Raw genomic sequence first — 14498 nt, forward strand, 5'->3', positions numbered from 1 at the left:
CCAACAGAATACAAACCAACTGTACCTACTGTCTTTCGTCAACGTTTTATGAATGACTAAAATCGACAAGATTTAACAAGAACCATAACAACATTGACTTGTCGAACTGAATCCAAGGGGTAGTCACCTTTATGTAGTAAACATGTACGGCGTGGGCTCAGTTCGGCAAGTCGATGTACTTATGAATCTTGTCAAACATTTTTGAAGCTCACAAAATGCAGCATTTTTTGCCGATGGCGTTCCATGCCGTTCTAGTAATTAATAAAACTCTCTCTAAAGGGAGTAGGTGCATCTGATATATATTAGGTTGAAACTATATACAGCGTGCTGATGCGATCCAATGAGACCGAAATCACTATTAACGTGTGATGGATTCGACAGAATATCATGAACTTTTTGTTCTGTTTGTCAAGTCCATATACTTGTAGACCTTGTAGAATATTTTTGAATCCTACAAAAAGTAGATTGCAGATTTCTAAAAATTTTTTTCAACTTCCATATCAGTTTGATAAGGTGGCAAAGGAGTACACGCATGTACTCTGTTGGCAGGATAAAACTGTTCAATCTAATTCTAATACATCTCGTGTATGAAATGAACGCTAAGAGAAAATCGTCGTGTAATACCATGAGCGATGCGTATTCTCGAGGGTATTTAAAGTTCGTTTGCGTAAAATTATTTGAGTAAACTGCTCCGTTTTCGTTTTATCATCGACAGTCGTCTGCAGTGCAAAAGCACGTAGAAGACGATGGAGTCGACGACATGTCCGTTGGGGCTATAAATCAAAAGGAAAAGTTACCACCTTATTACCCGTTCATGGGGCCGTGATTCCTCAAGACGCTACATCATTATGTAAATGCCTGATTACCGAGACATTAGAATGCAAACGTCGATCGGATTCGCGTTGTGCGCGTTTTGTTCTGCATCCACGAAGAATCAATGACCATTGATAGTAGTCGACGAAAAATCTGAATATTTTGACACTTGTGACGACACAAAAAGTTATTGACCATTACTTATTGTCAGTTTAAATGCATTTGTTTAAAATATCATGTCAAACACCAAATGAAAGGCAAAGATTTAATTTACAATCAAAGTGTGAACTGCACATACCTATAAAAAACTTACGAAATATATTTTGCTGGTGACATTCAAACCTTCCTACAGACATTATTATACAGTTGTTGTAGAATTGTTATGAAATTTTAAATTATAAACCTTTATTAATATTTTTCTAGAAGTAGGTAACACATAACTAAATCGAAATAATGTAGAAAGTACAAACCGAATACTGACATTTAATAAGCACATCCAGCAAGTCAAACGATTGAAGATCGTTAATTAAAAATTTGCAAAGTCGACAAAATTAAACTGAAACGTGATATATCAACAAGCCACAGAAATTTTAACTGTTCCACCGTACTAATGCATTCCTATTCACGACAAAAAGTAAACAAAAGAGTTGTATCGAAATAAGAAATAATTTACTGTAGTCATCATCATCATCCTACAGTCAGTCGTCAGTCCTAAGACTGGTTGGACACGTACCTCCACTTTTTCCTATCCTGAGCTAATCTTCGCATTTCCCTAAAACTAGAACAGCCCACATCCTTAACTATTTGCGAACAGTAATCTAATCTAGGTCTACCTCTATCCCTCTTAGCTCCTGTATCTGCCTCTAATATGTCTCTGACTAGACCTTCATGCCTGAGAAGGTGTACTACCAACCTATCTCGCCTATTTTTTATTGACTTCCATGGAGTCCTCTGTTCTCCTATTCTTTCCAATACCTCTTCATTTCTAACCTTTTCTACCCACGTTATCCTCATTATCCGCCTATAACACCACATTTCGAACGCTTCTAACCTTTTCTTTTCCGCCGCGCCCACTGTCCATGTTTTGCATCCTTACAACGCCATGCTCCAATTTACTGTAGTATTCAATAAATAGGACAAACGACCTATCCCAATACAATCTTATTTACCAATCTTCATTAGGCAGTTTTTCGTTATACTTAGTATTTTCTGCTAGAATTTCCCGGTCCTGCCGGATACCTGGCGTCATTATCCGGTACGCAGTCGGATTCTAAAAAATTGTACGGGATCCGCCTGTTACCGTATCCAATCCGGGTACCCGGCTTATCTCTAATTAAAACATAGTGTTACCAATTACCTTATTCTTTAGGAATTTACTTAAATATAGTTAAAACGATGGATTAAAGGATAAAAATTAATTATTTTTTTATACGCAAATTACTGACCCATATTCTTTTTTGGACGATATCTTTCTAAATTACTTGTACTCATTTTTTTTTGTAAATACGACGTAACGGTCCCAGTGTTTTCTTTTTCACTACCAAAATGCTTTAATAACGCCGTTTAAAAAATCACAGTTCATTATTTAATGCATGTGCATCAACAAACACCTAGAAATTGCGGATAAATCTGCGTCAATTTATATAAGATTAATAAATGTGTGCGGCAAATTAATGCAGCAGCAGTAATAATTACTGATCGTCTCCCAACGTAGACACCGTCCAGTTTTTTTTAGGATAGCGTAAGTGACATAAACAAATTGGATTTATTCGTCTGGTAGAGTGTCTAGTCTAAAAATTAATTGTTATTATTGTTGACGCAGATTCTAACAAAAACAAAGTAGGTATACGAATGCAATCAGCAAGTGCAACGACCACATTACTTCAAATATAACATAATTACGTATTTATTATCCATTACAGTAAAAATTGCACCTTTGATGTATGAATAAAACATATTTCTAGTCAATGTTGAATTGAAATATCTAACAATAAATTTACTGGCCCAGTATTTAGGGATTTAGGCTTAACACGCACAAAAGTCATAGGTATAATCGATTTGTATAACCTTTTTATGTACTACTGAGTTTAGAAAAAATATCGTTATTTATTCTTAAAGGTGGTTGAGTTTAAATACAGCAAGCCTATCGTGTTTCCAACAATTGGGGATTTTTTTTTTTGTAAGCGATCACAAAAAACGTTGGGTCATTAGATTACGCTTCTCTGTATTTCTAATGTCTTGTCGTAGAAGAAAAAAAGAAGTCGAAGAAATATAGGTACCTACCTAACTTGAAAACGAATCCGAGAAACAGAGATAAAATGCACTGGCGACTTAGAAAATGTAAACATCCATTGTTTTTCTTATACATACAATATTGATGACCTCAACCGTAAAAAAAGTTGGTAATCATACTAGCTATTAAATCATGAGCGAAATACCTGAAACGGGGAAACGTTCAAATGCAACCCGAATTTAATCAATAAATTATTGATTTTTTTTCAAGAATAACTAACATACAGGTTCTTGAAAAAAGTACGAAATTTCACGTTTTCTGATCGAAAAAATTAAACATACATTATTAGATATGTTTTCTATTATTAATTAGTACGTATTTGTAATGTTCCTCATTCTTCATTTACAGTGCAATTGGCCTAAATCCGTTGCCGTAAGGGTTCGTCAAGGAATAACAAACGATGTTGTGAAAGGGTTGTGGATTACTAACCTTAACCTAAATGAAGTAGAGCTGTACCGTTATTTACCCTGTTATCTTTTGACGGCCAGCCTTCCGCATTCCGAAGCTCGAACGAACGGGTTCGCTTATTATGTAATGGTGTAGGTAGATATAAGGAAGGGGCGTTGAACGGAAATAAGGGAATTCGAAGAACGTTTAAAAGGTCTACTCTACGAAGTAAGTACTCACGTCAATAAAGCTTACCAATTAACAACAATATCTTCGATTTATGCGTTTATTTTAAATAAATTAAGTGTTGGATTGGTAAAAGTAAAGAAATAAATGATGTAATCATCAACATTGTAAAGTTACGCAATTTTACAAATACAAAAAGTTTTACACAGAAATATTGTTCAGTTTAAAAGAGCCCATCTAATGGATGCTACAACTTCACAAAAAAAATATAGGTACCTCAATAAATTATAAAGCTTCAAAGAACAGGGTTGAATAGGCCCCCAAGAAAACTTTAAGACGTATTATATACCTATAGGAATACAGGCTTTTTTTACGTAAACCGTTCGTTAAAAGTTTCTAAACTTAAAGTATCAATAGAGATTTGAAAATGCGGCGAATAACGTAAAAGCTGGCGCTCTAATTAAAGTACATACTCGCAATCGTCGGTCACTTCCGATTATACCGGAAGTCGACATCAACTAGATTATTTTAAATAGAATGCCATATTTTTATGACATTTTTAGATTCAGTGAATCTTTTTAGATCTTTTTTGATTATACACTTCTTATTTGAAAAATTGGTAGTTTTCGAGATATTTGAAAATTGCATTCCCATATGCGGTTTATTTATCTCGTACCTATCCCTATCTGGGATTGCGCCCTTAGTATCGTAAATGCATACAGGGCGTTTAAAAATGCAGCGTCCAACTTATAAAATTTCGAACAAGCTGAAATTGTTTTTTTTCAAATGAAACACCCTTTATATTACCTTGTCAGTGAACGTAGTACTGAATTTTTCTTTAATTGAATGAATGAATATCTTATCTTGAAATAAAAATATATCGTCTTCCCCAATGGACACAACATTTGTATCCTCATATACTTTATAAAAAAAAAATGAATTTACTAAAAACAAAATTAGTTGAATGGCATTTTTTAAAGTTCTAATTCTAATAGTACAAAATACATTCAATAGTTTGAAAGGTTGGTGTGTTTCAAAATATTTTAGAAAAATGTTGGCATCATATGGTAGTTTAGCATTTTTAGATTCAGTGTTGATAATTGAACCGGACCGTTAGCATTTCTTTACATTCTCGTCATCATATCAAATCATTATAAAATTTTATAACACAATCGTCGCAAAAGGCATTTATTACTTATTAAAAAGCTTTTCTTCGAGATTGTTGTGACGCAAAAAAGTCAATCAAAAGTCCTTGTCAGACTCCTTTCTATTGAATATACAGCTAATTAATTTAGTCGCGTTTGGACGATAGTACTGCGAGGGTAGTTTTTTATTGTCCTTTCGTAGTGCAATTGGACGGAGACACGCATAAAAATATTCGTAATGCGAAATTGATATACGCATAAATATCTTCGACGTCTACAGTCTTTAGGAGTTCCCGAAAATGTAGATACGGATTTGGGCTCTGCACTGCACCTTACGATCGCCCTTTTTATGAGTTCAAATACAATTCGACTTAAGGCGCGTTCAGATATACTCTGTATTCACCGTTATTTTTTCACATTAAAGTGAAGAAATATTTGCCACCCTTACAATTCTGTTACCATGGGCTATAGTTCGTTCAGGGTTTACGTATATGCCACTACAATTTATATAAGTTGTAGAACAAGATTGCTGTTAATTTTTTGATAATATTTGCTCAAAATTATACACCCTTCAGAAAAATTTTGATATTTTTAAATATTTTATAACAAGTTATGCATTTTTTTTATCATCTTTTCTGTATTCACATATTCTTGTTACTAGGAAAATGTCGGAAAACAGGTAATAACGCCTTGTCAATTCAAATATTCTTCGGGAAAACAAGAGAAAATAAAAGTAAAATGGAAGCTGTCATCTAAAGAAACAGAAAGAAGAACAGTCAAGAAATTCTTCATCTTTTAATTTAATACGTAATACACGCACACGTATTAAAAACGTTTTGGTATTCATTTCAACTGAAGAGCGCATCATGCATGCACCTTCCACATTGCGCTACGAAAGGCGCACATCGCTTTTTTTAAAACAGAGAGATGGATTCACAAGCGATAGTAAGTGTTGCCGTATGTGTACAATAAAATGAAAAGTAAAACGAACAGAAGCGTTCTTCACGTTTTTGGCGGCCATTGAACCTGGCCCAACTTTATTATTAAGTTACTCAAACAACATGCACGTATCTTTTGATGTACGTTTTAAATAACGTACTAACGAGGGGGGCGTCGGATTAAACAAGATGAATCTCAATTAATTTGTTTATTTTTATTTAATAAAGACGGAAGAACTGATTTTTTGTGTTTAGTTTTGAAAACTTAACGTTTTCGCGAATGACTTACCGCTACTATGGTAAATACTATTGTCGTTGAAATTAGTATGCAAATTCTATTAATAAAAATGAACGGTATCATTGGCGTTATACAGTTCATGATTTAGATTGTTATATAACATTTTTTTTATAATAAGGCCGTGTGGACTTTTAACATATGGGCATATGCATAAATTATGAATGCATAAACCACTTCCAATTATAACTGCAATTCACTAAAGTTTTTATCTAACAATGAAAAGTTGTTGGACATTCGTTCTCGGTTTAATATGGAAAGGAAATGGGAACATTAGATACATTTTAAATTAGCGAAGGATTTAATAAAAATGTATAAATTATATTATTATTTAAAGTATGATAGGTATATCATATAATATACATATATCTACAGTTTTTATGCAAATATTGAAGTTGTGTAGTTCTATCGTCCTTGAGAAAGGACAAAAACTTACTGATAATTAATAAAGCACTAATTAGTCATGTTCACCTTTAAGGCATTATCAATTTTATTCAATGAAAGTAGTGAAATTCATAAACTGATTTTTATTTAATGACTAAATTGTTGAACGAATCGTATCTAATTGATATAAAATGAATGGATCGGTTTTCTGGTTACTCTGCGTATCATTGCTGAATGATTTCATGCTCAACAACTGGACACGAAGAAGAAGAAGTTAAATAAACCGTAAGTAGCTTGAGGTTATATTTACATGATATTGGCGCGTTTTACGAGATGGAAAGCGATTTAAACAGATCTTTGAGAATTTTAGATTCAGCAATTTCAACGAAAGATAAAAGTTTGTTACATTCAACAGCACAGAAGGTAAAACAACGTAAAGATCTCGATTTTTCCTTAACATTAACTCCTGTAGAGGCAAAGAGGTTAGAATTACAAAACACATTTTTTTCGGATGTTTCCTTGGCCTTAACAGCAGAAGAACTAAAGAGAATTGATGCTAACAAAGTAACTTCGGAAAATACTTTCTATAATATAGTTGAGGGTGATCGAACCTTGACGGGATCGATTTTGCAAGCAAATAAGCCCTGGACAACAGCTGCAGAGAACTTGTATATAGAGTTTTTCGAGACATTACAATCTCATTCTCAAGAGCATAATGCGTTTAATATATTGTCTGATTTAGCAGCATGTTGTTCAGATGCATTAAATGTAGTCAGAGGCATAAAATCAAAGATAACTATACAGGGCATTCCTGAAGAGTCTTGGTTAGAAAAAGAGCGTAATATTTGGCGATTATTAGTAATTTTAATGCAAGACAGGCTATTGACAAGAAGTGAAAACATGGAAGATGAATGTAATACAGCAAGTGAAAAAATATGTGTGCTTAATTTATTTAAACATGATAGTCTCTTAAGAGAATGTCAGCTGGTAATAGACTGGTTAGAAGTAAATGCATCTGAAATGGAGGAAGCAGTTTATCATTTCACAGACAACAATTCAGTAGGTTGGGAAAATACTCTACATCAACTAGAGTCACCAGAAACTATAGTGTTTGAGAGCTCCAGGAAAATCATTAATAGATTGGATCCAGATGCACCACATTACCAGAAATTACCTCTACATGATATTGATCAAAGCGATGAGGATACATTGTGCCGTAAAATGTACTCTCTTATAAGATGTGGGAAACTTGAAGAAGCTCAAAAGGTTTTTTGTATTGTATTTAGTAATAACTTATGTGTAAATGATGAATATTTTTAGCTATGTGCTGAATGTGGTCACTCATGGAGGGCAGTTCTGCTGGAGGGATGGCGTTTATACCATGATCCTAATATTTGTAACAAGGAAGATCTGAGTGAAACGGAGACAGATGATATGAAATTAATTGAAGATGAAGTAATGGATACAGATTTACAAGAAATAAAGCCTGTCGAAGGAAATAAGTATCGAGATGTATGGAAAAGTGTAGCTCTTGAATACTGTGAAAAGGTATTTTTTTCATTAGCACTAAATATTTACGAATAATTTCTTGTACATCAGCTTATATGAACTACTGATTGTAAATGTATTATATTTAAGGACTGTTTGAATCTTTATGAGAAAGCAGCTGTAGCAGCATATTGTGGTCATTTAGAATCACTAATAACAGTGTGTAAGACATGGGAAGATTGTCTGTGGGCTTACATGAGAGTTTTAGTTGATATTAGAGTAGAGTCAGAACTTAGAGATTCTATGCCGAGAATTTATAGTCCCCTCAAGGACGAATATTGGGAGCAGAGGTATTTATATTGAGGTTTATTTTTAAACATTAAAATAACTTCTCCTTAAACTACTCATGAAATTATTTTAATTGATTTATTCCTCTAGGATGTCTCTTAATGAAGTTTTCGATCGAATTGAATCTTCACCCAATGATGAAATAAGTAAAAAAGCAACATTGCCAGATTACAAAATACAAAAATACATAATTTTGGATGATATGGTAAATTTGCTGGATGAACTTGGTGTCTGGGTGGAAGATGAATGTGTCTCGACGCAATTTTTACGATTTGCAGCTCACTTAGTTTTATTATTTGATGAACTGGGGCTTATAAATGAAAGAAGTGTTTTAAATAAATGTGTAAAAGCGTAAGTTTCTGCGTGTTTTGCTTTCAATTGTGACAAAAATGTTTTATAAATAAGATATACTTAAAAAAGTGTTTTACAGGTACATTGATCATCTGTGTGAACTAAAGGAAACTCAGTTGATAGCCTATTATGTTAGTAAATTGGATTCCAATAAGCAAGTCGACGTTTATGCGTCATACCTAGAGGAAATAACGGAAGATTTAGATAGGCGAGAGGCATTAAAATTTGGCGAAAATTGTGGTCTGGATACTGTGAAAGTGACTAAACAGGTCGTTTATAATATTAGGAACAAGCCGCACGAAATTTCAGAAGGTGGAGATTTACAGGTAGTGAAAAAAATATGTGTAGTAAAAAGACTCACCAAAGTTGCGTGGTTCATGAAGTAGGATCCCTTCACATTCTTCGTTACATAATAGCTATACTGACACCTGTAACAAAAAAAGTTAATGAAAAAAATGCAATGCAGTTGTTTCATTTTTCTAGAATTTCTAAAATAAGATTAACTAGAGTGGAATGCTATCCTAAAGTTTTACTAAAATCATTTGTTAGCACCCTAATATTCAATTTTACTCACTGTAAAACAAGTTTACAATTTTAGAACTTGTACTTTCATGTTTAACTTGAAAAAAAAATGTGACGTGACTTGAATAATGATTTAATTTCAGGAGAAACCTACTTCTGCTGATGCCTTGAAAATTTCAGCACTCGACTGGCTCTTGATTTATGATACACAACGTTTTGATCTTTTAGAAGAGTGCAATGCCTTGATTTTTATGTTTCTGACTATGGGTAAAGTGGAATGTGCTAAAGTGGCATTTGGTAAAGTACCTTCCGATGCAGTGAACTCTATCTTGGCTGATCAAGATGTGACGTCGTCCAGGGCTAGCCAAGTAGTTCGAGAACACCTTAGCTACAAAACTTACTTAGATGCACAAGATGCTTTTACATTATGGTTTGAACAGTATAATTCAAAACCATTGCCACCTGGGGAACTCCATGAGAATGCACAATTCACGGAAAAAGTGGCGCATCAACATCGTGTATCGCAGTTTAAGGCGGAAACAGAACGGTGGAAGTTATCATGTACTCATTTAGCTAAAGCAGCTAAAACATTGTTGTATAATGTTCTACTGTTTCCTGAAGGATGGTTAACTGGGGCCAAAGATGCAAGCTACATGAGGTCCAAAGTAATACCTGAGTGCGCATTACTTTTGTATACAGTACTATATGAATCTGCACATTACGAAGAGTGTATACAATTAGCTGATGTTATAGCTTCAGAAAAACATGGATTATATAGGGTAAGATAATTCTGAGATGGTTTTCAGATTTAAAAGAACCATTTAAAATTATTTTGTAATAAATTAAATTCTGTAGTCTTGTGATTGTAAATTCCAATCTTAGTACAGAATGTTGTCATTAAGTATCAAGTTAATATTGTAGTAAATTTTAATTTATTTTGCAGGCATACTCTAAAGAAAAGTTAGGAGAGTTTTTAAGAAAACTTGGTGAAAGCTCTGTCGCTTTATTAAACGAAAGAAAGGATCCTTGGGGCCAAGACACCTCTGTTTAGAATCAACATAAAAGCTACTTCTACTTATTAATTTTGTTTATGATAAATAAATGTATTTTTCAGACGCTTAATTGTTATGGACCATTAAAAATCGCAGACGGTTTTCGTATCGGTTCAGATAATGACGAATTGTACCTTGGTTAGAAAAAGAGCGTAATATTTGGCGATTATTAGTAATTTTAATGCAAGACAGGCTATTGACAAGAAGTGAAAACATGGAAGATGAATGTAATACAGCAAGTGAAAAAATATGTGTGCTTAATTTATTTAAACATGATAGTCTCTTAAGAGAATGTCAGCTGGTAATAGACTGGTTAGAAGTAAATGCATCTGAAATGGAGGAAGCAGTTTATCATTTCACAGACAACAATTCAGTAGGTTGGGAAAATACTCTACATCAACTAGAGTCACCAGAAACTATAGTGTTTGAGAGCTCCAGGAAAATCATTAATAGATTGGATCCAGATGCACCACATTACCAGAAATTACCTCTACATGATATTGATCAAAGTGATGAGGATACATTGTGCCGTAAAATGTACTCTCTTATAAGATGTGGGAAACTTGAAGAAGCTCAAAAGGTTTTTTGTATTGCATTTAGTAATAGCTTATGTGTAAATTATGAATATTTTTAGCTATGTGCTGAATGTGGTCACTCATGGAGGGCAGTTCTGCTGGAGGGATGGCGTTTATACCATGATNGTCAACGATGTCGGCCATTATAGTTTTTTAATATATGTATAGTAATCAATGATTAAAATTAAAAGGAATTGTTTGTAAATAATTATGCAACAGATCGTACACTTCAGCATAAGAAATTGCTGATACTAACTTTCATTTACGTAATACTATTTTGCCCTGTGCTGATAGCACTTATAATATTTGTAGGTCGTCAGTCCTAAGACTGATTGGTCGTGGACGTCCACTTCTTCCTATCCTGAGCTAATCTTCGCATTTTCCTAAAACTAGAACAACCCACATCCTTAACTATTTGCGAAGAGTAATCTAATCTATATAAAGTACTTTTTATTACTTTAACACGGATAAGAACACGTTCAAACAAATCAGAATGGCATAAAGGATTTTACATCGGCTTATTCCGTGGAGCATGCGCATGGGCACATTTATTATAGAATGAAATGATTTTGACAGTTCAATTTCCTGATAAATATTTTAAATTCAAATTTAAATGTATTTAATTAATATACGAAAAATGTACAAATGGAACACGACATAATTTCATATTTCATGTAGATTCACTATTTACGCAACGTGCTCCAAGTTGCATAGTTAACTGATGTAACCTAACCTAAGCCACGATTAATGTAACAAGTACCTACTGTTTAATTAATATTTGTGACAAAACTTGGATGATAATGAAAACAAAAGGAGGCATACCTTATGATTATAACTTACATCTTCTGGATGCTATTTTACTACTAAGTCACAAATATAAAGTACTTTTTACTACTTTAACACGCTTAAGAACACATTCAAACAAACCACAATGGCATAAATCTATTTACAAACAATTCTTTTAAATTTTAATCATTGATTACTGTACATCTATTAAAAAAACATAATGGCCGACATCAGTGACAATGCTACAACAATTGAAAAAGAATGATGGCCGACAACTGCAACAATTAGAAAAGAATGATGGCCGACGACTGCAACAATTAGAAAAGAATGATGGCCGACACTACGTCATAGTGGAGCAAAAATGGGCGGGGACAGGGCAAGAACTAGTTTATATAATCAAATATTAATCGAAAATATATCATTGAAAATATTATTATAGGCAAAAATATTTCTATCCAGACACTGCATTATAGAAAATGCTATTTTTTTTTCGTTATTCAAAGTTATGAAAAATTCCAACTATCTTTAGACATAAACCATGCTTATCATTTTAATGAAAATCTGTTATATCTGTTATTATAAAATAAGCAAATAGCGTATTAGAAGAATGTCTTTAAAATATTAAAAGAAAATATGTACAAATATATTTTCTAGGATTGTTTTACAAAAATATGTCTAAATATTCTAATTTATTACGAATAATGAGATACAATGACAGAAAAATTATTGACAAAATGAGAAACCTACTTCTGCTGATGCCTTGAAAATTTCAGCACTCGACTGGCTCTTGATTTATGATACACAACGTTTTGATCTTTTAGAAGAGTGCAATGCCTTGATTTTTATGTTTCTGACTATGGGTAAAGTGGAATGTGCTAAAGTGGCATTTGGTAAAGTACCTTCCGATGCAGTGAACTCTATCTTGGCTGATCAAGATGTGACGTCGTCCAGGGCTAGCCAAGTAGTTCGAGAACACCTTAGCTACAAAACTTACTTAGATGCACAAGATGCTTTTACATTATGGTTTGAACAGTATAATTCAAAACCATTGCCACCTGGGGAACTCCATGAGAATGCACAATTCACGGAAAAAGTGGCGCATCAACATCGTGTATCGCAGTTTAAGGCGGAAACAGAACGGTGGAAGTTATCATGTACTCATTTAGCTAAAGCAGCTAAAACATTGTTGTATAATGTTCTACTGTTTCCTGAAGGATGGTTAACTGGGGCCAAAGATGCAAGCTACATGAGGTCCAAAGTAATACCTGAGTGCGCATTACTTTTGTATACAGTACTATATGAATCTGCACATTACGAAGAGTGTATACAATTAGCTGATGTTATAGCTTCAGAAAAACATGGATTATATAGGGTAAGATAATTCTGAGATGGTTTTCAGATTTAAAAGAACCATTTAAAATTATTTTGTAATAAATTAAATTCTGTAGTCTTGTGATTGTAAATTCCAATCTTAGTACAGAATGTTGTCATTAAGTATCAAGTTAATATTGTAGTAAATTTTAATTTATTTTGCAGGCATACTCTAAAGAAAAGTTAGGAGAGTTTTTAAGAAAACTTGGTGAAAGCTCTGTCGCTTTATTAAACGAAAGAAAGGATCCTTGGGGCCAAGACACCTCTGTTTAGAATCAACATAAAAGCTACTTCTACTTATTAATTTTGTTTATGATAAATAAATGTATTTTTTTGTAGCCATGTTTAAGTTATTTACTTTTATAATTAAATTGCTTCATAACAGTATGTCTTTATAATTAATACATATATATATATCCATATGACTAACAAAATTTTTAAAACAAGTGCGTGGTTCAGTAAAGCCTAGCAATAATAGAAAATTGAGTAGATTTGACCTTTACTTGATGAAAATTGATTATCACTATAAAAACAAGACACGACAAACTTTATCCAAAAGTCATNCTGGGTAATTTTGAAAAGAATTTACAGCCATAAAGAAGTCAAAGACGCACTGTGAAGAAATTTGAGGCCCTAAAAGTCTTTAAGACGTTAGTATGTTTTCTGAACTTGCCTTTAAACGATTATTAAAAAATTTAAATTAAACGGTAGCAATTATATTTATTTTTATTTTTTTATTTAGATTTATTTTCGTAAAGTGGAGGCAATATTTAATTAAGTTGGATATTTTTTATGTTTTAAGTTTAAAATGTAAAGTGATATATATGTAAGACTTAAAAACACATTGATAGTAGTTAATAGAATGCAAATGCATTTCAAATAACAGGGTATATTCGAAATTCATTTTGTCTTACATATCGTATGCAGGTAACTCATTCATACTTCAATTATAAATACATTTTTCATTGAAGTAATAGTTTGTATGCATCTTTCAAAAAATTCAACTAGTAGTCTACCTACAATAGCTGTCGTTACAAAAATTGATTCATTTGTTCAGTTAATGACTAAAGCTTAATTCCTAAATTTACTAAAATGTGAAAAGAATAATGTAAATGTAATTATGCAGTTTGTAATAATTTAAACTATTTATTGAAGTTTGTCGCTTTGTGGGTGAAATACGGAAAAATGAATTTTCCCAGAAGTAAGATATAGCTAGATCGATTTTGCGCTCCCGCAAACCTATATAGGTATTGTTTCATCGAAATTGGTGGAGTCGATTCGAGAACGCGATTACAAACAAACAAATACAATATAACCGGATATAACAACCCTCAAGGGTTACTCTGCGTATCATTGCTGAATGATTTCATGCTCAACAACTGGACACGAAGAAGAAGAAGTTAAATAAACCGTAAGTAGCTTGAGGTTATATTTACATGATATTGGCGCGTTTTACGAGATGGAAAGCGATTTAAACAGATCTTTGAGAATTTTAGATTCAGCAATTTCAACGAAAGATAAAAGTTTGTTACATTCAACAGCACAGAAGGTAAAACAACGTAAA

General features: G+C 32.9%; 1 protein-coding gene across 2 annotated transcripts; it reads left to right on the forward strand.

The window, feature by feature from the left end:
• Positions 1-6709: 6709 nt before the first annotated feature.
• On the forward strand, positions 6710-13293 carry LOC108739883 (nuclear pore complex protein Nup107). 2 transcript variants are annotated; one of them, XM_025975419.1, is made up of 7 exons: positions 6710-7707; positions 7762-7989; positions 8080-8279; positions 8368-8628; positions 8708-8954; positions 12300-12935; positions 13100-13293. In XM_025975419.1, the coding sequence occupies exons 1-7, from the start codon at positions 6775-6777 to the stop codon at positions 13205-13207; spliced, it is 2613 nt and encodes an 870-aa protein (XP_025831204.1). In that variant the 5' UTR covers positions 6710-6774; the 3' UTR covers positions 13208-13293. The 2 variants fall into 2 exon arrangements, with proteins under 2 accessions (XP_025831204.1, XP_018329474.1); XM_018473972.2 differs by lacking the exons at positions 12300-12935; positions 13100-13293 and adding exons at positions 9294-9929; positions 10094-10253.
• Positions 13294-14498: the final 1205 nt, after the last annotated feature.

The sequence above is a fragment of the Agrilus planipennis genome, unplaced genomic scaffold, assembly GCF_000699045.2.
Source record: "Agrilus planipennis isolate EAB-ADULT unplaced genomic scaffold, Apla_2.0 scaffold248, whole genome shotgun sequence".
Lineage (NCBI taxonomy): Eukaryota > Metazoa > Arthropoda > Insecta > Coleoptera > Buprestidae > Agrilus > Agrilus planipennis.

Bases quoted from the DNA above. Each gene is read 5' to 3' on its own strand.
- LOC108739883 (XM_025975419.1), top strand. From the start codon at position 6,775: ATGGAAAGCGATTTAAACAGATCTTTGAGAATTTTAGATTCAGCAATT. The intron at 8,629-8,707 runs GTAAGTTTCTGC...AGTGTTTTACAG, and splicing joins TTAAATAAATGTGTAAAAGC to GTACATTGATCATCTGTGTG. The intron at 12,936-13,099 runs GTAAGATAATTC...TTTATTTTGCAG, and splicing joins AAAAACATGGATTATATAGG to GCATACTCTAAAGAAAAGTT.